The 27,140-nt window shown below is 39.1% G+C and overlaps 1 protein-coding gene across 1 annotated transcript; it reads left to right on the forward strand.

Moving 5' to 3' along the window:
• Window positions 1-8,208: 8,208 nt before the first annotated feature.
• On the forward strand, window positions 8,209-14,814 carry LOC109207386 (AP-1 complex subunit sigma-1). Its single transcript, XM_019370294.1, has 7 exons — window positions 8,209-8,350; window positions 10,609-10,695; window positions 11,817-11,908; window positions 12,043-12,151; window positions 12,460-12,495; window positions 14,304-14,390; window positions 14,484-14,814. The coding sequence occupies exons 1-7, from the start codon at window positions 8,348-8,350 to the stop codon at window positions 14,553-14,555; spliced, it is 486 nt and encodes a 161-aa protein (XP_019225839.1). The 5' UTR covers window positions 8,209-8,347; the 3' UTR covers window positions 14,556-14,814.
• The last annotated feature ends 12,326 nt before the right edge of the window (window positions 14,815-27,140 follow it).

The raw sequence follows: 27,140 nt of genomic DNA on the forward strand, positions 1-27,140 counted from the left end.
ATATATGGTCGATTGTTTCTTTTTCTAAACCACAAATCTTGCAAACATCACAAATCTTGAAATATTTGCATTAACAGGTAAGACATTTAGGATGCATTTTCTAATAAAATATTTATATTTGTGTTTGATTTTTAATGACCACAAAAATCACAGAAAGATTTTGAGAATGATGACAAATCACTACTACCAGCACTACAATTTGAGAGATCTTTCGCTAGATAATAACCATATTTTACTTCGTACTTACCTGAATTTGTATATTGCCGATATTATCAAAAGTTCCAATAATTGAGATTAGAATTGATAGAATAGAATTGATATCATTTGGATAAAAATATTTATGAAGTTCTTGAATGTTGCATATATGATTTTAATGCTCTTACTGCATTAACCGTCAATTAAAAATTTACTTGTGCTTGCCCTTGTAGAGGTTTAAAACCATTAAAGTTAGGAATCCATGGATTAGTTCAAATCTTAATACTTTCTTCATTCCCAACTCTCCATCTAATTCCTTACTTCAGTAAATCTCTTCCCCAAATAATGCTTTTCCAAATCCAAGAGTTTGATGAAGGACATTTTGCACTAAGGAAGAAAGTGTTCTGAAAATATTTATTTTTTAGCAGCTTATAAAGTAACAAATCTTCTTGGGTCAAAATCCTCAATGCGAGTTTAGCCAACAAGACCTTGCTAAAAGATTTCAAATCCCTAAAATCAAGACCTCCTTTAGATTTTGCCCCACAAAGCTTCTGTCATTTTTATAATGCATATGTCTTTTTTCCTCAGTTCGTCCCCACAAGAAATCAGAAAAACATAATAGTAATCTCCTTGCATAAGTTATCATGGTCTGAAAACACGACAAAGCATACAAAGGAATAGCAGAGAGCACTAACTTAAGCATCACTTCTTTGCCCGGAGGACTTAAGAAATCACTTTTTCATCCCTTTATTTTAGTTTTAACCCTTTCTTTATTAAACGCTAGCATTTTTTTCTTTTGATATCTGAACTACAACAGGTAAGCCTAGATATTTCCCCAAATTATCTCGTTGTATTTGTCTTATCTCCATAAGAATACCATCATTTTCTTCCTCTTACATAGTATTTTTACTAAAAAACGCTGTCGATTTATCGAAAGTTGACTTTTTGTCCTGAACAAAGTTTATAAGTCCTTAAGATTTTCAAAATTTTAGCAATATTTTGAGTATTAGCTGAACAGAAAATAAATGAATCATAAGCAAATAAAAGATGGTTTTGTGTAGGTCGAAATCCGACTGAGGAAATTCAGCACGAAGAGGCGATTGTCATGAGTTACTTGTGATCATCATGGGCAATTTGGCCGAGGTCGATCAGTGATTAACGGGACATGTAGCCAAGCAGTCAGTCACGGCCGAGGTCGAGTATTATGAGCAGTAGTAATGGCTAGTTTTATATTAGGATCCTCAGAGGGAATATTCCAGAAAATATTCTCTATATTTGTACTTTAGGGTTCTTTGGGGGATGTCCCAAATAAAGGGAATGAGAGATAAGACAAAAGACATGTAATATTCTAAATGATAAGAACTCCTTTGAAAAGCAAGCTCTCTAGATAAATACAAAGAACACCTTTCTAAAGAGATTCGTCTTTTTGGGTTATTCATTGTCATTTTCACCAGATCTGAGATAGTCTTCAATATTCTCATAGTTTCTTGTCACTCATCATTATCAGAGGAAGGAATCATCCACCTCATTCAATATTGGGTGAATCTTCATCTTTATGTACTTTTGATGCCATTTATTGCCATTTAATATTCGATACTACTAACACCTTATTGTATCAGAAATATTTAATATCTAGTGCATCAAATCTGCCTCATCCTTGTTTACATCCCCTGCATTGCCCATTTTAGATATGAAGTTATTATATTTAACTACAACGTCATAAACAATGACCTGTACAAAAGAACGTAAGGTGGCCCCTTGCAAAATGCTTAGGCCCGAACCAGACACGACGCGTTCTAGAAGAAGTGTATGAAGGACACTGCGGAGCTCATTCCGGCAATCGAGCTCTAGTCAGAAGTCTCATACGAGCAGGTTACTACTGGCCCACCATGAAAAACGAGGCCGCCGACTTTGTTGAGAAATGTGAATAATGCCAAAAATATGCCCCTATGATCCACCAAGCGGGCGAGCACCTCCACTCAGTCACCTCGCCTTGGCCTTTCATTAAATGGGGGATGGACATCGTCAGCCCCCTCCCAGCAGGGCGAGGTGATGTACGATTTCTTTAAGTTTTAACTGACTACTTTTCTAAGTGGGTGGAAGCAGGTGCATTCGCCCAGATACGCGAGCAAGAAGTGATCGCCTTCATATGGAAGAATATTGTGTGTCGCTTTGGCATCCTCAAAGAAATTAGTTGCGACAACGGGCCCCAATTCACCGGAAAAAAGAATGTCGAGTTTTTCGAGAAATGGCATATCAAAAGAATACTCTCCACATCATATCACCCGCGGGCAATGGGCAAGCAGAATCCTCCAACAAATCAATACTAAATATCATGAAGAAAAAGCTCGAGAACGCCAAGGGACTATGCGGGGAACTACTGTTGGAAGTTCTATACGCATACCGCACAATGCTGAAAACAAGCACAGGAGAGACGCCTTACTCACTAGTCTATGGGACTGCTGCAGTAATACCAGTTGAGGTCGTAGAACCAAATCTGAGATACTCCCACGAGAGCGGGTCAGGAAACGACGAAAGCAGAAGGCAGGACCTTGATGAAGCCGAAGAATGGAGAGATATGGCTTACATAAGAATGATCGGCCAAAAACAACAAGCAGAACGCTATTACAACAAAAAAGCCATGGTCAGACCACTCAAAGTCAGGGACTACGTACTCAAGGCCAAAATATAAGCAAGCAAGGATCCACGGGAAGGAAAACTGGGAAAGAATTGGGACGGCCCATAAAAATCATAGCAACAGCAAACAAAGGGTCATTTCATTTGGAAACGATGGAAGGAAAACTACTACCAAACAACTGGAACATTGCCCACCTCAAGTACTTCAACTTCTAAGGAAAAATGTTCTCCGAGTCGTACTCTTTTTTCCTCACCTGAGTGTTTTCCCAATTGAGTTCTCGGGGAGGTTTTTAACGAGGCGACGAGGAGGACATTTCGAGTTAAGCATGAGCAGGTAAGGACACGAGTTGACCAGTTTATTGCCCGACCTCTCAAATACTTCTCCAGTTCAACCGATGAAGGGACTAGATAGACTGGGACTGGAATACCAGCCTGAAAAACATGTAAAATTCTCCAATATATATATATATAAGCAAATCATACAAATACATGAAGTTCGCCCATCTTTTCACCAAATTAACGCTGCATCAACTAAGAGTAACATTCGACCTCGCTCGAATTTAACTCGCGTTCGACCTCGTTCGAACTAACTAAGAGTAACATTCGACCTCGCTCGAATTCCACTCACAATCGACCTCGCTCGAATTTAACTCACATTTGACCTCGCTCGAATTAACTCGCGTTCGACCTCGTTAGAACTAACTAAGAGTAACATTCAACCTCGCTCGACTTTAACTCACATTCGACCTCGCTCGAATTAACTCGCGTTCGACCTTGTTTGAACTAACTAAGAGTAACATTCAACCTCGCTCGAATTTAACTCATGCTCGACTTCGGTCGAATTAATGAAGATCACATTCGATCTACCAACACGGCCACGACTAAATCCAAAGTTCCTCTGATCAACGCAACCAAAAGAGGAAAATATCCAAGAGGAAACAGAGAAGATTCAGAAACAAGAAGCAAAAGTAGCACTCCAATTCAAAAATATATCTTTACAAGGGCTGAATAGACGCCCACAAAAGTAAACATAAATTATAAAAAAGCATAACTACTCAGCAGCACCGTCCCCAGTACCGTCCTCCTCATCAGAGTATTCGTCCTCATACCAGGCACCTTGCTCAATCCCGTCCAAGTCCTCATCACCATCACCACCCCCCGGCGTAGCAGGATCATAACCACAAGCGATCCAAGCTGTGCGTGCCTTAGCCGAGCATCCTTAAAATCAACCTCAGAAACTCTCCCCGCCGTCATCAAATCCCTGAATATGTCTAGCTGGGCCTTGGCGTGGATCCATTTCTCGTACAAATCCCACGGAACATCGGGATAAGTGGAAATGTGAGAAGAGGACGACTGATCCAGCAGTCGCGCCTTTTCAGCCTCAAGAGTGGCAATCTGATCATTAAGGTTTGAAACCTCTTTCTCAAGCCCCCCAATTCGCTCATCAAGCCGTGCTTCCCTAAGCGCGGCCGTCTTCGCATCATTCGCCCGCTTAGACAGGAGGACGCGGATGACATCTTCTAACGCCGCCACCTTCGTCAAAGCTGCCACCTTGGTCTCCTCGGCCTTCTCCAACTCTGCCGCTTTCTCGATCACCTCATTACTCAAATTGTCAGCTTTGATCGAACTCTGCTCAAGCTCGGCCCGATGAGATGCCACTTGGGCTTGAAGGTCTTCACACTCATCCTCGAGCTCGTCCTCTTTAACTCTAAGTGCTCCCTCGATCTCGCTGCATTTACCGATGACTCTCATAAGTTCATCTTCTTTTTACTTCAACTCATCCCGAAGGGCCTGGAAATTGCTGTCCACACCGAATTGCTTGAAGATCTCATGGTGCTTAACGCGATACTCATGGTACTTCCTCTCCATTTTTTGGAGAAGAGCTTTCCGCTTCTCTTCTCGTTGAGCACTCTCAATCTCCAAAATGATGGTCTAATAAAAAAGAGAAAGCACAAGAGGAGGTCAGTCTAAAAAGAAAGAAGATCTTCTAAGGCACGGGAACTAGGGAGATTGGAAACTTACCCTCAAGGTGAATCTGACTATGCTTGAAGACAGGGCGGCATCGTTAAACGTCTATAAGGTCCTGCCCTCAGCGTTAGATCAGAGAGGACCCAAAGAGGGAACCACATTCTCTGTATCCACCAGTAAGTCGCGGTCTAGGGGGACGGCTATGGTGTCAGTAAATCCTTCTAACTTTACCTCTACCCCAGTAAACCCGTCATTAAACATCCGCACATCCTCAGGGTCGATGTCTGAACCGGTCTCATAGCCATCCATGTCAACACTCTTCTCTCTCTCCTCGGGTGACGAAGGAATGCCGGCCGGTCCTGAGGGTGATGGATCGATCCTCGACACGGCATCCACAGCCTCAGGTAGCCCCCCTTCAGCAATGACCCCAGGTGAAAGAGCACCTCCCACGACCTCCGTAGGCAGCTGGGCCGCAGTAGGAAAGTCCATCTCACTCTCCGATGCAACCACGACCGGCTCAAAATCGCCCCTTGTCGATCCTCGACTCTAGCTATCTCGTTGCCAACTTCCACCCTCCTCCTTTTAAGTGGACCCGGTTCCTCTTCACTGGGCGACGACTCATCTACCAAGTGTAACACAGGAGGAGCCGGAATCCTGCCATTGGGGCCGCCGACCTACGACCAGGTCTACGCAGTGCCCGGGTCTTGTTAGAAGTGTCCATCTGAACAGATTTACCCGCATTCGCAGCAAGCGAAGATCCCGTTGTAACAATCGATTGACGGAAGGCGGGGTAGGAGCCCTTACCCTTCTTGAAGCTCTACGGCCTAACAATAAAAGTAGAATTTAGGCCAACTCCACTGTAAAAGAAAAGAGAAGGAGAAGAAGACAATGTGAAGGTCGAGTTATTGAGTTCAGAATAAACGACTCACCAGTCGCAGAAGGCTTGTGCCCAAACTTCTTGTGGAACGCTGACCATTCATGAATCCCACCGTATGGGGAAAGACCTGACTTACCCAGTCACGGATGTCTGCAACCAACGAAGGGGGCTCTTTCTCGGTTACACAATGAAAAAAAGGAATGATTATGTTAAACTAGAAATAAACAAAACAAACAATCAGCAGAAGTACTTACGGGCAAAGTTCCATGCTTCAGGGAACTTATTGGGGTTTGCCACCACGTGCTCGGTTTTGATATAGAAAAAGTTGTACCAAAATCGACGATTGGCCTTACCGTCCATCTTCACCACCAATCCCTTGCTCCCACGATAGCGAAGGTGTAACATCGTACCCCTATAGAAACTTGGCGCGAAGAGGTGCAGTAGATAGCGAATAGAGATCCCGCGGTTGGCCAGTTCCGCGTACTTTACCAACATAAGGAAAAGTTTATAAATGTAAGGGGAGAGCTAGGACGGACAGATGCCATAATGGCGGCAGAATTCCTCTGCCAACGGAGGAAGAGGAAAAGAATAGCCCACGTAGAACGGATATGCGTAGAACGCGCAATATCCGAGGCGATGAACCTGTACCGCATCACGACTAGCTGGGATTAGGTCGATATGGGCCGGGATGTTGAACTTGGCCCTAAGCTCGGCGAGGGCGGCTGCGTCTATTTTAGATTCCACAGGTTCAGACTCATTTGCAGGCAGTTTGGAGAAGTCCGACCTGGCTTTGTCATTACGAGGAATTATTTCCTCTAGATTGGGAAAGCTTTCGTCTTCAGCAACAATGGTAGCCCCAACATCATGAGGAGGCATTCTCATTGCCAGTAGGGTTGGGTTAGAAGCATCACCAGAGCTAAAAGATGCGTTGACCATTTTTAGTTGCTTGTCAGTACAGAAAGTACAAACTCAAGAGAGGTAGGAGTAGAAAAAATCGCACAAGTTAAGAAGGAGAACAAGGGTGCGAAATGAATGCAACGGGAGCAATAATACAGGAAGAATAGAGGAAAATATGAAGGTTCAAGTGCCAGAAAACACAAAGAACCATATCAAGGGTTTCCAATACCTATTTATAGAGAGCACAGACACCCTAATAACCAATCGTCGATACACAAAAATCGAAACGACGGAGGCGTGGGAAGCCATGCAACGCATCGGGAAGATGCGTAATAATGACGCATAATGCTGTGACGTTAGTCTAAACCAACGTCACGATGAGTTGTGGCCTGCAAAAAACCACGTTACCATCTTGACAGTGATCTTTACTCGACCTGCCCACCTGAATTTCTCGACTAGCGAAGTCCGCTCACCGAGGTCGATTAAAAGACAACCTTGATAAGCGGATGGACTAACTGTATAGGTCGAAATCCGACTGAGGAAATTCAACACGAAAAGACGATTATCATGAGTTACTTGTGATTATTATGGGCAATTTGGCCGAGGTCGACCAGTGATTAACGGAACGTGTCGCCAAGCAATCAGTCACGGCCGAGGTCGAGTATTATGAGCAGTAGTAAGGACTAGTTTTATATTAGGACCCTCAGAGGGAATATTACAGAGAATATTCTATGTATTTGTACTTTTAGGGCTCTTTGGGGGATGTCCCGTATAAAGGGAATGAGGCAAAAGGCATATAATATTCTAAATGATAAGAACTCTTTTGAAAAGCAAGCTCTCTAGATAAATACAAAGAATACATTTCTAAAGAGATTCGGTCTTTTTGGGTTATTCATTGTCATTTCCACCAGACCCGAGAGAGTCTTTAATATTCTCATAGTTTCTTGTCACTCATCATTATCAGAGGAAGGAATCATCCACCTCATTCAATAGTGGGCGAATCTTACTCTTTATTTACTTTTGATGCTATTAATTGCCCTTTAATATTCGATACTACTAACACCTTATTGTATCAGAAGCATTTAATATCTAGTGCATCAATCTACCTCATCCCTGTTTACATCCCCTACATTGCCCATTTTAGATGAAGTTATTATATTTAATTAGGATTAAACCCCCAAATAATTGATTAATTGGTTTAGCCATAAATTATCGTGTTTTGGTCAAACAGGTTTACTGTAGTACCTTTCCTTTTTAGATAACACTATTAAAAGTGAAAATAGGGGCTAGTGAGTTTTCAGACTGGTAATTGAAAAATAGCCAGCGTTTGAAAAGTCAATAAAAATAGTTACTATTTTGCTGAAACACGGAAAGTTTTAGCATAATATGCTGGATTATGGAGTTCTTGCGCATAAACTTCGAGCATATTATGTTGGAACTCCAACAAACAGAAAGTTCCAACATAATATGCTGGATTATTGAACTCATATGTATAAACTTCCATCATATTATGCATGATTTCCGAATTTTTAAGGGTGTTTTTATTTAAATTTTATTTTTACATAAAAAGTGGCTAATTTAAATATTTTTGAAATTGTGGTTATTTTTCAATTAGGAGTCGTAAAAGAGAAAAGAAAAAGAAAAAAGAAAAACTCTACAAGAAACACAGCATACGAATAATGCGAACAGAAGTATAAGCTTGTTCTCTCACACATTCACCTTAGCAGAAGAAGAAGGAAGAGGAGGAGGTGTTTGTTCTTTGGATCACCAATCATGGTATGCCAGATCTTCACTCTTCTCCTTGCTTATTATCAACAAAAACCAAAACCCCACCTCTTTTCTCATTTTTTATTTTCTTATGTTTCTTGAGCTTGATCTGGTGAATAGTTGTTACATTTGATGCTTGGTTAAGATATATTTGTCAAAATTTCACATGGAAACTGGGGAATTTGGTGATTTGTTCGACACGGTTTCGATTTTCAATCTGATTCCGGATCTTGGTGTGGATGTCTTAATGTGTTGGATTTTATTTGAATATTTCGTAGGTTTTTTTTTCTAGCTCTAGCTTACTTGGGTTCCGTGGATCATATCCAATTTCACTAAATGCGCAAAAAAAAAGGGGGTGGGGGGGTGGGGGGTTTCAAACATTTGGTGCATAATTCCAATTAGAATGGTTAATGGTAGATGAAAAATCAGATTTTTATGAAGTGTAAGAGAAATTTGGATTACGTGAGGGAATTCTTGAACTCTGATATGAATTACTCACTTTACTGGGTTCAAAATCTATTATGGTAGTGAAATTTTGAAGGCAAATATAGGGTCTGAGCCAAAGCTATTGGGTTTAGATGAACTCATTACCTCTATTCTAAGTCCACCCCTGCTTTGATAGATTAAGCGTAATTGGATAGAGAAAGTGATGAGCTTATGGGTTTTACATTTAGCCTGAGAGATGGAGTATTGAGGCTTCAATGTGTGGAGGTGGGGTTGGGGAATAATGGTTTGTTCTTTATTAATTCTTATTACAGAAAGCTTCTGAATAAGGAGTAGTTGGATTTTCTGTATAGTTCGATTTGGATTCCTAAGGCACCAAGAAAGGTTTGCTTCTTTACTTGGTTAGCAGCAAGAGAAGCAATTTTGACGGCGGAGAACCTGATGAAGAGGAAGATTACGTATGTCGGTGTTTCATGTGTAAGGGTTCGGCGGAAGATGTTGATCACCTCCTAATTCATTGTTCTATTGCGTCGAGGTTGCGGTGGGAGATACTAAATTGGTTTGGTATATCTTGGGTGATGGCAGACATGGTGAAGGAGGTGTGATCAACTGGAACTATTGTAGAAAAAGGAGAAGCAGGGCGTGGAAGCTTGTACCACTAGCTCTTTTATGGGTAGTTTGGAGGGAAAGAAATAGGAGATTCTTTGCGGGTGTAGAGATATCTTTTGTTCAGTTGAGGAGCAGTCTTTTATCCCTTATTTCTTTTTGGTGCACTCATAAGGTTCCTGTATGTATAGATGATTGGGTGTTGTTCGTAGAAAACCATCTCTTTTTGTATGTTTTCTACTTTTTGGTATACCTCTTGTATACGAGCAAGTTTTATTTGCCCAAACGTTAATAAAATATATTACTTTAAAAAAACTTGGAGTGTTGAGGCTTCGAGAATGAAAAAATCTGATGTTAATACGTGCTGTTCGTATTTCTGTCTGGGGAATCACTTGATGTTTGAATTTAAAAATTTGGGATAAAGGAGAGAGACATAGTGCTTAGGTGATGAGGGTCTTTGGGATTTTGTAGTTAACCCGCTGCTAAAAGACAAAAAACAGCACAATTTTTGAGAAGATAATGAGGAAGAATAGTAGCAGAGGGATCAAGAATCAAGATTCATTCTTGTAATAGCTGATGAACTCCTGACTTTTTCAACATTTTGATTGGCTATGCATCCAACATAATTCTATAATAAATAAATTCTGGAACTGAAAAATCAACATCTAAAATCAATATGTATACAACTTCTTGATTGACTGCGTACCTTAACATCATTCTATGGAGCCTATAATAGCCAACATCCATCTGAATCCATAGTCCAGCCATGAGAAAGCAACTACGAAGATAAATTGGACATTCAAAAAGTAAAGAGCATAAGTTAAAACCCAAAGGATATCTCACTCTTTTAACTATAGCACGTACTGGTTGAGACCATGTCGCGGGCAAAAGCTTGGTATTTAAGTGGAGAATGGTAAAGGGGTGGACCCATTATTATCCACCGAGTTTCAGACCGTGTGCCACCGGCACTCGGTGATTCTCAGTTATCAAAGAATAAAAAATAAAGAAACTACAGACAGTGCTGCATGTTGCACACCATCAAAAAGATGGGAGGACTAATTATATTTGGCTGACAATTTTTTAACTTGTTTATGGCAATAGTTTTATTTTAGTAACAGCTTCACTGGATGCAAATGTTACATTTTCTACTACAGCAGTTGGGACTATATGTTTATTTATCCATAGCAGTATAACAAATAGCTTTTGATTTCTTCCAGATTCACTTTGTGCTGCTCATTAGCCGGCAGGGAAAAGTGAGGCTAACCAAGTGGTATTCACCATATACACAAAAAGAGAGAACCAAGGTATTCTTCCGGCCTTCTTGAGATAGGATGTCATGAATATCTTTGGGTGTTTGTCTGATTTCCTTAAGGAAAGTATAAGAAATCTGATTGTATGTGTTCCTCAGTCTGCTGATTTTTTAATTGGGATCTTAAATAATATGTTTTCCTCGATATGATTTAGGGACGACAATATGTTGGAGACGCTCACCTCACATTCTTAGTTCATTGTCGCCCTTATTTCATTGGCCTCTCCCTCTCTGTCACTTGTTTGGGTTTATTTTTAGCATTTTTTATTATCTTTATTCTTGATAAGTAAATGCTTTCTTCCTACTTCCTCGAGGAAACGATTTCAGAAGCTGGGTTTACTTCTTATTTCTAAACAAGCTTCAGCCACTCACTGGCAGATACGGGACCTCTCCTTCCCTTCGTGTTGTAAGCTTACTTATACCCTGGATAAATCTGTAAGTTCTTCGAGGAACTCACCTTTCTCCTGAAGAAACTTTGAGAAAAGGTTGGAAGCAATATACATAGAAAAGAGATGGTATTGCATTATGACTCAGACTGGTTTGTCCTTGTCAAAAAGGAAAAGAAAAGAGTAGAGTGAGAGAGACTGGTTGGTTGTCATAGTTGAGAACTCAACTAGTCAATAAAGGATTTCCTTGCAAACTAGGGAGAATTAAATATAAAAAAAGATTAAACTACGAAAAACCAAAAGAATGCTCAAAACCTTCCAAAGAGATAAAGAGCCTGAATTGGGATGTTAAGGTAGACGTAAAAATTACGAAGATTTCATACCCGAAAAGTAAGATAAAGAAATTATAGAAGGTATGATGTAAAGCGTTGCTTTTAATCATTGTTGTTTTTCAGTACTATCTTTTTTTTTCCTTCCCTGGCAAGGTGAATTGGTTACTCTTGCAATTATTTCAGGTCATTAAATTGTAGTAGCGGGATGTGAATAAATTGTTTTATTTTTGATAAGGTAGAGAAGTGAATAATTATTTCGCCTTTTTATTTTCACGAGTTCTCCTTCCTGCAAACACTCTTCTATTTCTTTCCTGTGCATGCCATGTATAGTACTGATCATGCAAAAGTTATTTTCCATTCTTTATTAATAAATACATGTCGATGCAACTTGCTTAAAGGTAATCCGTGAACTAAGTGGTATGATTCTCACCCGAGGACCAAAGCTTTGCAATTTTGTTGAGTGGAGAGGATATAAAGTTGTTTATAAAAGGTAAGGTGATCTAATTTTATTCCCAAGTCACGCTTATGATTGCACTTTAATTAGGCAGAACCTACTTATTGTTTCTCCCTGTAAGAAAAAGTAAATTTAGTTCCAATTTTGGTATGGGCTGTCTATTTTAACAGATATGCAAGCCTGTATTTCTGTATGTGCATAGACCAGGACGACAATGAGTTGGAGGTCCTGGAAATCATACACCATTATGTTGAGATTCTGGACCGATACTTCGGAAGTGTAAGGCTCTCAAACTTTAAGCAACTTCTTTTGATTGAGTTTCTAAATTGCATTTTGATTGGGTAAAGCTACTAAGATGGTACAGTCAGACCTTTCTATAACAACATTCCTATATAATAGCCATTCACTAGAAAAACCAAGTTTTTCTCGGAACCGATTTCTATATTATGTTATAATATATATCCTTTATAACAACATTTCTTTAACAGCCAAAAATATTGGAACAAACAAGGTTGTTATAGAGAAGTTTGACTGTATTACTTCTTATTCTATTTTATATTTATGTTGCTGGCTTTCTTTCCCTTCAGGTCTGTGAGCTGGACTTAATCTTCAATTTTCACAAGGTATGTTCATTGAATTTGTTTACGGATCTCTACAATCTGTGCCTTCTCGGTCTCTCTCCTTCGCCTAAGATTTACTGGTTTCCCTTGTGGGCATTATGACAATTAAGGTGACATTTGTGATCACTTCTCGGGGCTTATATAGATAGATTACTAAAGATATAGAGCTTCCATATATGTGTTAACTCCTATCTTGCCTTCTCTCTTACTACCCGTAGATTTATTTGCTCTTTGTCTCTGCATTTATGCTTGATCTAAGATGGAAAAAAGGGCGCTCAAAACCTCAAATCATCTTATTTTTGGTGTTAACCCGACCCTCGTTTTCTTTTGTTTAAACTGTAGATAGATTACCTTTTCCTAGTCTTAATATTAGTGCTTTGCTAATCGCTCAGAACTTTAATATATGCAAGTATGTAACTGCCCCTTTCATCATCATAAGTTGGGTATTTTCTTTTGAGACTGGTAACTAATTATATTAATGAAAGGCACTAAGGCAGTGCAAAGCCATATGTACAGGGAAAGATTGATCAAGCTTGATCCACCTTAATTACAAAAGATAGGCAGACTTGACAGTGTAGATCCCATTCTTGCAATTGTTCCGGAGTAGGGTGTCCTCATAGTCTTTTAGGCCTTGGAAAACTTCCAAAGTTTTAAAGAAACCAGTAATTCTCCCCATTTCCCAATCATTCAACGCTCTTTGTGTTAGAAATGAAGATCTAAGTTTGGGTATTAGAAATGAAGCGCTATTATATTTGAAAGTCATATCTGATGAAGAATCATATTTTGCTAAAAAGAGCAGATCCTCTGTTTAAGTTAGTTACTAAACTATCCGGGGTCTTAACACGGTTGAGTGGGGGAGGGGATCCATTTGGCAATAATAACTTTGATCGGTGGATTCTGAATAAGTAAATTCTTCAAGAATTGTGAATTTGACATGCCACAAGCAGGAAAAAATAATGCATTCAAGGGTGTGGCCTAGTGGTCAATGAAGGGTGAGAAAAAACACACTTGGTGATTTCATCCCATATGTTTAAGCCTTGATGACATAGTTACCTGGTACATGTTGCTCGTGGGAGGTAGCAAGTAGTAGGTATTCCGTGAAGTTAGGCGAGGTGCGCGCAAACTGGCTGGGGCACTACCATTATCAAAAAAAAAAAAAAAAAAAAAAACAAAGAGGGAAAAAACATTATATAACAATGAAAAGAAATGTATTTTTTTATGAAATAAATTGTTGTATTAAAAGGCATCGAGAGAAATGATTTTGTATAATATACTAGCATACAAAAGTTTGATAGAAATAAAATTGTATTTCGAGGGTTTCTCTGTGAAATCAATTGTGATTGTTACATATCTTTTCTCAAAAAAAGAAATCTATTGTGATTTAAGACTGGAAACTCTATCTTCTTGTAATAATTGAATCTAAGAAAGAGCTATTTATCCAAAGGTTATCAATGTATATATTTCTCCTTTGCCTATTCTTTGGTATCTTTCCAATTCATGATAGTTGTGTAATTCTGCACCACATTGTACTAATTAAACTTGCTGAATGCTTTCGATCTATTTTGGGGAGTAGATTCATTTTGCTTTCTAAATTGATAAAGAACCTTTTCATTGTCATCTCTTCTATCATGTATTAATACACTAAAGTTTACTACTTGCTAGCAATGAATTATGTGCTGTTTGAACTTGAGAATACGGTGTAAACAGTAGCAACTACTTGGCTCTCTATCATTTATATAATGCGTTTTTGTATTAAACAACTTTAGATGGTATAACATAAATTATTTCTAAACCACGTGAATGATTGGCAGGCATACTATATATTGGATGAACTCGTGATTGCTGGTGAACTCCAAGAGTCAAGCAAGAAAACTGTTGCACGTCTAATTGCTGCACAGGTATTCTTCGTTAAATACTTAATGATGCTTTCACAGGTAATGATACGGTATTCTTTACTAATGTTCAAACTGAATCCTGGCAACAACTTGCAGGATTCTTTGGTTGAGGCTGCCAAAGAAGAGGCAAGTTCTATTAGCAACATCATTGCACAGGCCACGAAATGAAAGAACGAGGGCATCACTGTTTTTATGATTCTCATTCATTGCTGTAATCAGATCTTGTTATGACATTGTCAATCCATGTTGCGTTATGCTTCTTATTGAAATTTCTGGTTATTAAAAAGGGTGAATTTCTTTTGTAGTGGTGATTTTTCCTTTCAACAAAGGTTGTTACTGCAGTGATGTACTTTCTTACCTAGAAACTCTTGTATTCATTCTTGTCCAGTTAGCTGATAAATAGCTTTTACCCTTTTCAAGCTTTTCATATTCTGGGAAAGTTTGCTCGAAAGATGGTAACTGAACTAGCAAATTGGTAAACTTGTTTATTCTTTCTTTTTCCTTTTAGTTATTGTTTTTAAATATTTTTGATTTTCTTCTTCAGTTTGTTTCATTGCTGAAGATTGTCCAGCTTTTCTTATTCAAGGATCTTGTTCTCAAAGTTATGGTTTACCAGAGGCTGGGACTCTACAAGTTTCTGGAAATCAATGTTTTATGCAGCTTAGTGTAGAGAAAGTCAGTCCTGAAGATTTAACCCAAATAGCCGCTACCCAACCGTTTTAACTAAAAATAGCTAGCAGGACCATGCATAACATGTGGTATAAACTATGTATATTGGCTAGAAAAAGTAAATAATAAATTTGATAAGTTATCTGTATAAAGATTCCTCTTGGACTTGTTTCCCCTTACTTCGGTTAGATTTTTAAATATTAGCATTAAAAGTGGATTGAAGCTCCATTGTTACCTTTCTTAAAGAAAAAGGGCTGGAGCTCTAGAGTCTAGATCATGATCAAAACTCGCCCAATGTAAGTTGTAAAATTATGAGAAATTTTCAGAAATCACTATTGTTTAGTGGTTATTAATTTGCATAGCTATCATTTACTAAATTACTTTCTATAGCTATGTTTTCACTTGTTATAGAGTGTATTCGATATATTTAAGCTACTGTATTCATGAATACAATAGCAAAACTCGGCGAAAAATAGGGATTCCACCTAACACATAGACTGTATTCATATGTATTCACGAGCTATATTCGCGAATACAGTAACATAAATCTGCGGAAAAAAGGTCCCTTCAGCTGTTTAAAAACGGTAAGTGAATCAATTAACGCGATAGGCACTTAATATAACTCAACAAACTCAATAATAACACGCAAAATTTGTATTTCCAGTTATAGAAAAAAATTTCAGCCGAAAAACAGCACAAAACAAGCAATCTTTAGAGATTCAATCCATCCTTTTATTTTTGGGGTAAATTTCGTGGAATTTCTAGCACGCTGATATTGTTCAAAATTCATACAACTATATACAGAAATAGACTGCAATTCAATTTTACAGATGGCAAGTTTAACTGTTCTACTGCATCATTCTGGCAAGTGGAACAGTGAGAATAACTATGTCGATTATTCGATTGAGGGGATACTGATAAAAGAGTATGCGACGTACAATGATTTGGTTGCATCAATTTCGAAGCAACTTGCCATATATTTTTACCGCGTATTTGACTGAGATGTGTTTGTTATCAACATGATTTGGGCCTATTGCCATATTTTGGGCTACATGCCGACTATTTGAATCCTTCGTGGATTTTTATCACTGTTTCCTCACTATTTTGATATACTACTTGAACTCAGTCCTGTTGATTATACTGCTTTACAAACTCAGCCGCTTTAATTGAACTTTGAGACTTAAATGATATTTCCACTATTGTTTGGGCTGAGCACTACTATTTTATTGATGCTCGAGGGGCTTATGATGTTTCCTGGACTGAGTGAGGCCGAGGGCCATATGTGAGGATATGTTGAGTGATGTGAGGAGGCTTTCAGGCCTTGTGAGTGATGTGAGGAGGCTTTCAGGCCTTGTGAGAGATGTGAGGAGGCTTTCAGGCCTTAAGAGTGATGTGAGAAGGCTTTCAGGCCTTATGTTGATATAGCGCTTGGGCCGTAAGGGGCCCCTCCGGAGTCTGCACACCCACAGTGAGCGCGGGTACCCATATGATCTGAGAGTGAGCCCGAGGGGCTGATATTATGCAGAGTGACTGATACTGAGCCCGAGGGGCTGATACTGTTCTGAGCGATTTATACTGGGCCCGAGGGGCAGATTTCTACTCACTATTTACTTGTTGTTTTACCTGATTTACCTGTTTTTTTTAAAAGGAGATTTCATCTGACTCTTTACTGTTTTACTGCGTTAAGTGATTTACTGCCTGATATAGCATTGTCTTGTGCACTTATGTGTTTTCATGCCTTCGGTTATTATTTATTATTATTACTCACTGGGTCGGAGTACTCACATTACTCCCTGCACCATGTGTGCAGATTCAGGCATAGCAGAGTCCACACCTGAGCGCTGATTCCTTCCAGACCAGGCAGCGATTTGGAGTTACGAGGTAGCTGTTGACGTCCGCAGCCCCTTGTCTCCCCTACCCTCTATCATTTATATTTTCTTCAGACTATTGTACCAGATTTCATACTTTGTAGACTTATAGAAAACTCTGTAGTAGCTCATGACTTGTGACACCCCGGTTTGGCCTGTGTCGGGATGGTTTCCCTTGTTATTATCGCTGTACCGTATTATTGACTATATTAAGCATGTGTTAGAATTGTTAGTGTTAATTAATTGCTTTAAAAGGTGTTTGCGTTGTTCTGGCTGGCCTTGTCTTCACGAGAGTGGCCATCACGATCGGGTTTGGGAATTGGGTCGTGACAAAATGACTTTTTACAAATGACCAAAACTTATATTTCTCTGTTTAATGTAGGTTGTACCGTCGACTAAGCACTTGCATATGGTGAACGATGAAGGAAGGCATTACACCGTTTGCCTCCTAGAGGAAAAGTGCAGTTGTAGGCGGTTCCAAGTTGACGAAGCAAGTTTCTAATGCCGGAAGATTATTGCTCAGACTATTACAAACCAAAGTCTGTTGTAATGACATACAGGGTGATGGTGTATCCACTGCCTGACCGAAGTGAATGGAATATACCAGCACATATATCAGAGGAAGTTGTCTTACCACTCAAATGGAAAAAACCTCCTGGAACGCCAAAGAAGAAGCGCGATAAGCCGTTCAATGAATTGTTTCAGAAGAAAAATCAACATTCGTGTAGAATATGTGGGTAGGGAGGACATAATAAGCGTACTTGTAGAAATGCTCCACGTAGGAATTAGTTCATGTTCTGATTTCAATTGCTGCAATAACCATATGTCATAGATTTTTTCAAGTTTTATATTACATATTGATTTGTTAGTGCTGTTGATTCTTAAGGGATGAATTTTTTAAGTTCTGATTTCTAAAATATTTAATAGTGGTATCTTTACAAGTAGATTTATATACAAATATGAAGTATAACAAGTCATCTATAGTGCAATACACTCAAATACGTAATTCATATACATTTGAATACATATATACATCTGAATACATAGATTATACTATTAAAAAAGTTATGAATACATTCTACAATACATTGAGTACATACTGCTTAATATATATTGCTGGACAAAACATTGAAACAAATTGAAGCTTTGAATATATATAATTACATTGAATACAATTAAATACAATGTAATGTTCAAAAAGTAGAAGTCATTAAAGAAAGTGATTACAGTCAAATACAATGAATACAGCGAGATACATTGCATATAATAAAAATACAGTGAATGCATTAAAAACATAGACAATAATATATACAATGAATAAAGTGCATAAAGTGAATTCATAACTTGTAATACAAATTTACTGCTGAACATATATGCGAATAACATAACTGCTATTAATTAAAAATATATTAGAATACATAAGAATACATAGTAATATGTATTGAATACATACTGCTAAATACATATAGCTGGATAATTCAGTGAAACACATTGAATTTTTAGATAAAGTGAATACATTGATTTTAGGGAACACAGCAGCTAACAACATAACTTAAAAGGCTGTTACGTATTCCTTCATCAACATCTTAAAGACAAAAAAGTCATTCATGTATTCTAAAAGCAAAAAAAGGTTGACCAAAACCATCTTGCGTTCTGTAATAAGATTAAAAATCTATCTTCACATATATTCTTCATAGAAAACTAAATTCAAAAAGCTATCTCCAAAAACTATCTTCACAGAAAACTATCTTCCAAAATCTATCTCCACAAAACTATTCTAAAACTATCTTCACAGAAGTATCCGAATCTTTGATTTGCCTAACAATCTTTATGGGTGCTTCATTCTCGCTTATGGCATCAGCGTCTATCTTTCGTATTGCATAGTCCCAAAATAGGGTACCATATCTTTGATGGAGTTTTTGGTGGAACCAATCCATAAGTGCTCAAATACTCTGCGTATGCCGCGACATGCACCCACAATCCTTGAAAAATGTAGATTGCCACAATTAAATATAATTCATATTGTTAGTGTTATAAATGATACAATAAAAATGATTGAGTTCATACAAGCTCCCATACTTTTATTGAGGCACGTTCGGAATGAAAACAACATTAAAGGGATCAGTTTGTGCCTTGTCATTGTATGCTGGTTCACGAGACCAATCTATGCCTTGCTTATCTCTGTAAAAACCACTGATCGATAGGTGCAGAGGTATAAGCTTAGCAAGCTTATCTATCTCAGAACCCACATAAGCATCATGACCCGCTGATTGGTAAGAGTCATATACGTTGATACATCTCTCCTTAAATGAGACAACTATCCAATGAAGTTTGTCCTTCAAGTTGACTGGTATCAAGACGTTTTCAACCGTATGCCATGGTACATTAGCTAGCAATCTGTAGCCCTTTATGTATTCACATACAACATCTTCTTCATTGGCTCATGCATTACTATCTGTATCATTATACTTGTCGAAGATTTCAGCAATTCTTATCTTGAAAATACAATCAACAGTGGTATATTTGAATGTTGTGGTTTGGTTGTACTTGCCCTTCTTTCTCAGGTAGTAAAATATGACATCAATATGCTGTATATAAGATTGAATATATAGAGTCAGAACATTGAATTAAAAAAAGGAAAACAAACTTCATTGAAGAAACTGAATATATACAGGTATTGTATGTTGAAGAAACTGATTATAGAACACAATACTGCTGAAAACAAATTGAATATACTGTTGAAAACAAATTGCTTGATAAATACATAATGATGAATGAATACCAGTGTTAACAAATTGCTAGATAAAATTTTGAAACACAATGAAGTTGAGATAAAGTGATATCACTGAATATATTGCATACTTTGAAAACAGGTAAGTACACTGAATACACCAGAATACATTGAATTCAATGAGAGCAGATAAAACACTCACATACACTGAATATAGTAAAAAATAACTCAGAATGCTTATATCTCTTTTCCTGAATTGTAGATAATGATCATCTTTACTAACTAGGTCTCTCGTTCCCTTCTTCACCTTGCTTCTTTTACTTGTTGAAGCTTGTATCTATCTTCTGAATCTCTTAGCTTTTCACCATATGGGTAGATAGATATTCTTGCCTTAAGGCTCCTTGTCAAGAAGCTTATACACTCATGATCTACTAAAGATCTTATATTTACTCATCATAAGCATGATGCAAAAATTGAGTTCCTCCGACTCAGCTCTTCCACAGCCATATCTCTTACCAACCGTCTGTCTGGATGTAGGCATCGTCGTATTATGAATAAGATAGAGTTTAGGAAATTGAGTTCTTACAACTGAGCTCTACCACACGATCTAGAGTAAGAAGAAAGAGTGACAATTCTAAATGCCCTGTAGCCTCCTGCTTATAAGTGTGGTGCACGACACACCCATAAACAAGACTCTACTAGACACAACTTGTAGACTCCCTTGGACAGAACCGCTCTGATACTACTTTAGTCAAAATGATGTTACACCCCATATTTTCGTACGTGGAAGTACACCAGAAATAAATTGATGAAAGCTCAGAAATGAGATGTTACATCCCGCATTCTCGGACGTTAAAGTTTCGTCGTAAGTTTATCGGCGCAAGCTCAGGAATGAGATTATTTTGAGATTACAAATATTATGCTATTTCAAAAAAAGTAATGAGTAAATCTGTGAAGGTGAGAGGGTAAGCAAATCGGGAAAAAAATGAATTTCATCGAAGTTTGATATTTTGGGATAAAATACGGCCCGAGCTAAAATACCCGATATTTATTGACTAGTACCATACAAGGTACCATATGGCTATGATAGTAAGGTGTATAAAGTGTATTAAAAGTAAGTAGTATTTTATATAATTTGAGATAATTCTTAATTATGTGGGTAATTAGTTATTATTGGACTAGTGGGGGAATTAATGAATTGATTAAGGAAAAGGGGTGGATAATTGGATAAGTGAGGAGGCATTCACGTGGAAGCACCCCTCAAATCTCATGTATGACACTTTAATTCATTATATTATGTGGCAAAATTAGAGATGTGGGAGTTGGAAAGTCTTAAGAACGTTAGTCACACACCATCTAATAAAGGAGGCCATTTTAAGTATTAAGAACATAGGTACCTATCCATTTATTATAGGAGGGACATTTTAAGTCTTAAGAACATGAAAGTCACATATTCATTCTTAAGAATATTAGAGTCATATATCAGAACGTGAGATTGGGCAATTATAAGGGAGTACGGTACAATCTTTCTCAATAATATCATACGGTTTTTTCCCTACTTCGGTCCGCCGTTACGTGTTTCGTCGCAATTAAAGTGTGTTAGAGGGATTTTCAAGAGAATCGACTTAGGTATGTTAAGGCTATCCCTTCTTTCCTTTTGGCATGATCCATACAATACAAACGAAACGAGCAAATGCCAATTTCCATAAATGACTCTATTCATAGAAATACTAGAGATGCTTATGTTCTTGATTTCCCATGTGTCATATTATTCTATCATCTGTTCATGGGTCTCAAAAATATGTAAGTTGGTAAAGCTTATTTCATGATATTAATCAAAGGCATAATGATCTTATGACGTACCGAGAGATTTTAATAACGTATTTCATATGCATTTCATGCATTTATACATGCACATTGACTCATGACCACATGGGGTTATTTACGCGTATATATATATGTATATATATGTATATGAGATATGGGAAAGGTTATGACATTATATACGCACCACCACCCGATCAACTGGGATACGTTGATGATTTTGTCCACAGTGGCCGAGATGATATGATGGGATGTCCTCAGAGGCTTAATGATGTTATGAACAGATGTACCTATGCACGACATGACATTCATATGCATATGCATGACACTGAAAGTACTTCATGATTTGCAGAGTTATTCAGACGTACATATGGAGTCTTTTACTCCATGTTTCTCTCATGTCTATTATGGACTGATTTTCATTCCTTACATACTCGGTAGTTTATTTGTACTAACGTCCCTTTTGCTTTAGGAAACTGCGTTTCATGCCCGCAGGTCCCGATAGACAGGTTATGAGCCCTCCAAGTAAGCTATTAGCTCAGTGAAAGGCGTTGGTGCGCTCCATTTGCTCCGGAGTTGCCTATTTGGTCAGTATGATTAGTACGTGTATTGATTAGTATGACGAGGCCCTGTCTCGACCTTTATGATATTATGTATCCTTAAAGGCTTGTAGACAAATGTCATGTATACGGATACTTGTATGGCCTTGTCGGCCTATGTTTTGAATATATGAAGGATCATGTCGTCCTTATAGGCCTGTACGTCGTATGTATAAGTTTGGATTACATGTTTGGTTGTCAGATGTTGAGTATTTCCCCATATTTTATTCTACTTATCTTACGACAACCTCTTTAGCTCATTTACCTATGATAGTATGACATGAAATATGCGTTACGTAGGTACTCGGTTGAGTAAGGTACCGGGTGCCTATCGCGGCCCATCAGTTTGGGTCGTGACACCGGGTGTTCAAGCCTTACCTGGATTCCTTGTGATTGTGTTTATTGATGATATCTTGATCTACTCCCGCAGCCGAGAGGAGCTTGAGAAATATCTTTGGATCATACTTTAGACACTGAGGGATTTCCAGTTGTATGCTAAGCTTTCAAAATGTGAGTTTTGGCTGGACTCAGTCGCTTTCTTGGGGCATATTGTATCAGCAGAGGGTATTTAGGTGGATCCTAAGAAGATTGAGGCCGTTCAGAATTGGCCTAGGCCTACTTCAGCCACGGAGATCCGTAGTTTCTTAGCATTGGCAGGTTATTACCGTCGGTTTGTGAAAGGGTTTTCATCTATAGTAGCCCCGTTGACCAGGTTGAGCAGAAGGGTGCCCCGTTCAGATGGTCAGACGAGTGTGAGGTGAGCTTTTAGAAGCTCAAGATAGCTTTGACTACGGCGCCGGTGTTGGTGTTGCCTACAGGTTCAGGGCCTTATACAGTATATTATGACGCATCTCGTATTGGACTTGGTGTGGTATTGATGCAGGGTGGAAAGGTTATTGCATATGCTTCACGGCAGCTAAAGGTTCGCGAGAAGAATTATCCCGTTCATGACCTAGATCTGGCAGTCATTGTTCACGCGCTGAAGATTTGGAGGCACTATTTTTATGGCATGTCGTGTGAGGTGTTCACAGATCATTAGAGTTTGCAGTCTTCGTTCAAGCAAAAGGAGCTCAATTTGAGGTAGGGGAGGTGGTTTGAACTATTGAAAGACTATGATATCACCATCGTGTATCATCCTGGAAAGGCCAATGTGGAACGACCGATGCTTTGAGTAGGAAGTCAGTTGGTATGGGCAGCCTTGTGTACATTTTAGTTGGTGAGAGACCGCTTGCATTAGATGTTCAGTCCTTGGCCAATCAGTTTATGAGGTTGGATGTTTTTGAGACCAGTCGTGTCTTAGCTTGCACAGTCGCTCGGTCTTCTTTGTTTGAGCGCATCAGGGAGCGTTAAGTATGATGACCCTCATTTGCTTGTCCTTATGGACATAGTGCAGAATGGTGATGCCAAGCAGGTTACGGTTGGAGATGATGGAGTTTTGAGGATGCAGTGTCATGCTTGTGTCCCTAATGGGGATGGACTTCGTGAGTTGATTCTAAAGGTGGCCCACTATTTTCGGTATTCTATTCGTCCGGGCGCCGCCAAGATGTATTAGGACTTGCGGAAGCATTATTGGTGGAGGAGGATGAACAAGGACATAGTTACATATGTAGCTCGGTGTCTAAGTTGCCATCAAGTAAAGTACGAGCATCAGAGGCCTGGTGGTTTGCTTTAGAAAATATAGATTCCTGAGTGGAAGTGGGAGCTTATCACTATGGATTTCGTTGTTGGACTCCCACAGACTCAGAGGAAGTTTGATGTCGTTTGGGTTATTGTGGATAGACTGACCAAGTCAGCGCATTTCATTCCCTTGGCAGTTACCTATTCTTCAGAGCGGTTGGCAGAGATTTGTATCCCTGAGATCGTTTATCTTCACGCTGTGTCCGTGTCTATCATTTCGGATCGAGGTACGCAGTTTACCTCGTATTTCTTGAGGGCAGTGCAGCGTGAGTTGGGGATGGAGGTTGAGCTGAGCACATCATTTCATCCTCAGACAAACGGACAATTAGAGCGTACTATTCAGATCTTGGAGGATATGCTCCGCGCATGTGTTATAGACTTTGGAGGATCGTGGGATCAGTTCTTGCCCCTTGTAGAGTTCGTCTACAACAACAGCTATCAGTCGAGCATCCAGATGGCTCCCTATGAGGCATTTTATGGTAGACAGTATCGATCATCGGTGGATGGTTTGACCCGGGGGAGGCTCGGTTATTGGGTACAGATTTGGTACAGGATTCCTTGGATAAGGTTAAGATCATTCAGGATAGACTTCACACAGCTCAATCCAGGCAGAAGAGTTATCCCGACCTTAGGATTCGTGATGTGGCATTCATGGTCGCAGAGAGCGCGTTGCTTCGAGTATCACCCATGAAGGGTGTTGTCACGACCCAAGTTCTCCCTCCATGAACTATCGTGACGGCACCTAGTCTCTATGACTAGGTAAGCCTAACAAATTGCAGAAAAGGAAAACAAAATACGAAACTAGCAAGTTACGGTTAAAACATAATAAAAGAGTTTAGAATGCCGCTCGGCATATACAATAAACTCTCTCAAAACTAAATCAAAACTCTCAAAACCCAGAATCTCATGAAATCACAAGCTAGAGAAAACTACATAGTGTTCTAACTCCAGAATGTCTAATCAAAAGAAAAATACAGGAATTCTAAAGCTAAAGGGAAGAATAGAGAGGGACTTCTAGGTCTGCGAACGCGGCAGATATACCTTGGAGTCTCTGATATCACCCGCCTTACTAATAGAACGGCTGAGCAGAAGAACCTGGATCTGCACACAAAAAATATGTGCAGGAAAGGGCATGAGTACACCACAGCGGTACCCAGTAAGTGCCAAGCCTAACCTCGGTCGAGTAGTGACGTGGAAGGTCAGAGCCCTACTGGTTATATATATAAAACAAGGTAAACAGTACGAAGTGATACAGCTTAATTAAAATACTAACAGTCAATAAAGAGCAAAATCACAAAAATAATATAATTCAATACATAGTGATAGCAACCAGGGATCTCCCGGGATATCGTCCCGTAGTCCTAAACGTAAATATACAGAGGATCTCCCGGGATATCGTCTCGTAGTCCAAAAGTAATATCCAATACAGGGGGATCACCCAGGATATCGTCCCGTAGTCCCAATTATAATTGTGCATGGGGATCTCCCGAAATACCGATCTGTAGTCCCAAAGTAAACATGCAGGGGAATCTCCTAGAATACCGATCTGTAGTCCCAAAGTAAATACACAACAGTCTCAAGAAAGAATCCTACAATTCTATTCAGGTTCGTATTAGGAAAACAGGGAATTTCTACGCTAAACATGCTTCACAAAATCCAAGTAAGCAGTTATAGCAGGTAAGATAGTTAAGCCACATAAGCATGCTTTCTAAGCTAAATGAAGGTTTCATACACTAGTCTTGTTCAATTAAAGGAGAAACATCAATAAGTATTTAATGAAAACAGGGTTTTACAACAATTAGCGCGGGTACGCACTCGTCACCTCACGTACATGGCATTCATATAATCACAGTACCAAAATCCTAAGGGGAGTTTCCCCCACACAAGGTTAGGCAAGCCATTACCTGGAACCAACTCAAAATCAATCTGAAATCATGCTCTTGCCATGAGTATCCAACTCCGGGTGGCCTAAATCTAATCAAATCAATATCATAACAAAAATACAACTACAAACAACTAATTTAGCTAAAGAAATCGAAGCTAAGGCAAGAAAATACAAGAATGCCCAAAAGTCCTCCTAGGGCCCACGTCTCGAAATCTGGTAAAAGTCACAAATTATGAACACCCATTCACTCACGAGTCTAACCATACTAAATTCACTCAAATCCGATACCAAAATCTCGATCAAAATCCCAAAATTAGGCCTAAGAACTTTTCTCAATTTTCCCCAATTTTTCACCCTAAATCCAAGATTAGATGATGAATTCATGTTTAGATTAATGGGATATAATCAAAAAGGAGTTAGCAATCATTACCCACAAACTTCCTCCGAAAATCTCTCCAAATTTCCTCTCCTACCGAGCTCTCAATCCAATTTTTGAATTATGAACTCAAACCCTCGATTTTGGAATTTAAATTTTGCACAGACGCGTTCTTCTTCGCGAACGCGATGCACAAAAATTCTCTAGCCAAATTTCCTCCTTCGCGAACGCGAGGGTCCACTCGCGAACGCGTAGCTTCAGCTCCAGGACCTTCGCGAACGTGACCCTATACTCGCGAACGCGTGACCCTAAGCTCCTCGCATTCGCGCTCAGCTCCTCGCGTTCGCGATGCTTCCAGTGGCCAGCCTTCGCGAACGCGATCTCCCCTTTGCGAGCGCGAAGGCCAATTGTGTGCAACAGAAAAACCAGCAAATCTGATGTATTCCTAAGTCCAAAAATGACCCGTTGAGCATCCGAAACACACCTGAGGACCCCGGGACCTCAACCAAACATGCCAACCAATTCTAAAACATCATACGAACTTAGTCCAATACTCAAATCACATCTAACAATGCTAAAACCATGATTCACCCTCGAATCCAAGCCTAATGAACTTGAAATCTTAAGAATTCTACATCCAATGACAAAACCAACCAAACCAAGTCCGTTTCAACACTATGGAACTATTCCAACTTTCGAAATCAGATTCCGACCCCGATATCAAAATTTCACTATCGATCTGGAAACTTCAAAAAGACATTTCAAGCCTAAATAAGCTACGGACCTCTAAAACACAATCCGAACATGCCCCTAAACCCGAAATCACTCAACGGAGCTAACGAAATTGATGGAATTCCATTTTGAGGCCGTCTTCACACTATTCCGACTACGGTCCAAATTCTAAAGCTTAAGCTCTCATTTAGGGACTAAGTGTCCCAAAACACTCCGTAACTCAAAATGAATCTTCCCGACAACCCACAATAGCAGAAATAAACACGGGGGAAGTAGTTAATAGGGGATCGGGGCGTAAATTCTCAAAATGACCGGCCGGGGCGTTACATCGTCCCCCTCTTAAAACATTCGTTCATCCTCAAACGAGCATAGAGACATACCTGAAGTGGTAA

The sequence above is a fragment of the Nicotiana attenuata genome, unplaced genomic scaffold (genome assembly GCF_001879085.1).
Source record: "Nicotiana attenuata strain UT unplaced genomic scaffold, NIATTr2, whole genome shotgun sequence".
Taxonomy (NCBI): domain Eukaryota; kingdom Viridiplantae; phylum Streptophyta; class Magnoliopsida; order Solanales; family Solanaceae; genus Nicotiana; species Nicotiana attenuata.

What these genes read in the sequence shown, in the direction of transcription:
- LOC109207386 (XM_019370294.1), top strand. An exon ending in TGGACCGATACTTCGGAAGT is followed by an intron (nt 12,152 to 12,459) that starts GTAAGGCTCTCA and finishes CTTTCCCTTCAG; the next exon opens with GTCTGTGAGCTGGACTTAAT. An exon ending in TAATCTTCAATTTTCACAAG is followed by an intron (nt 12,496 to 14,303) that starts GTATGTTCATTG and finishes AATGATTGGCAG; the next exon opens with GCATACTATATATTGGATGA.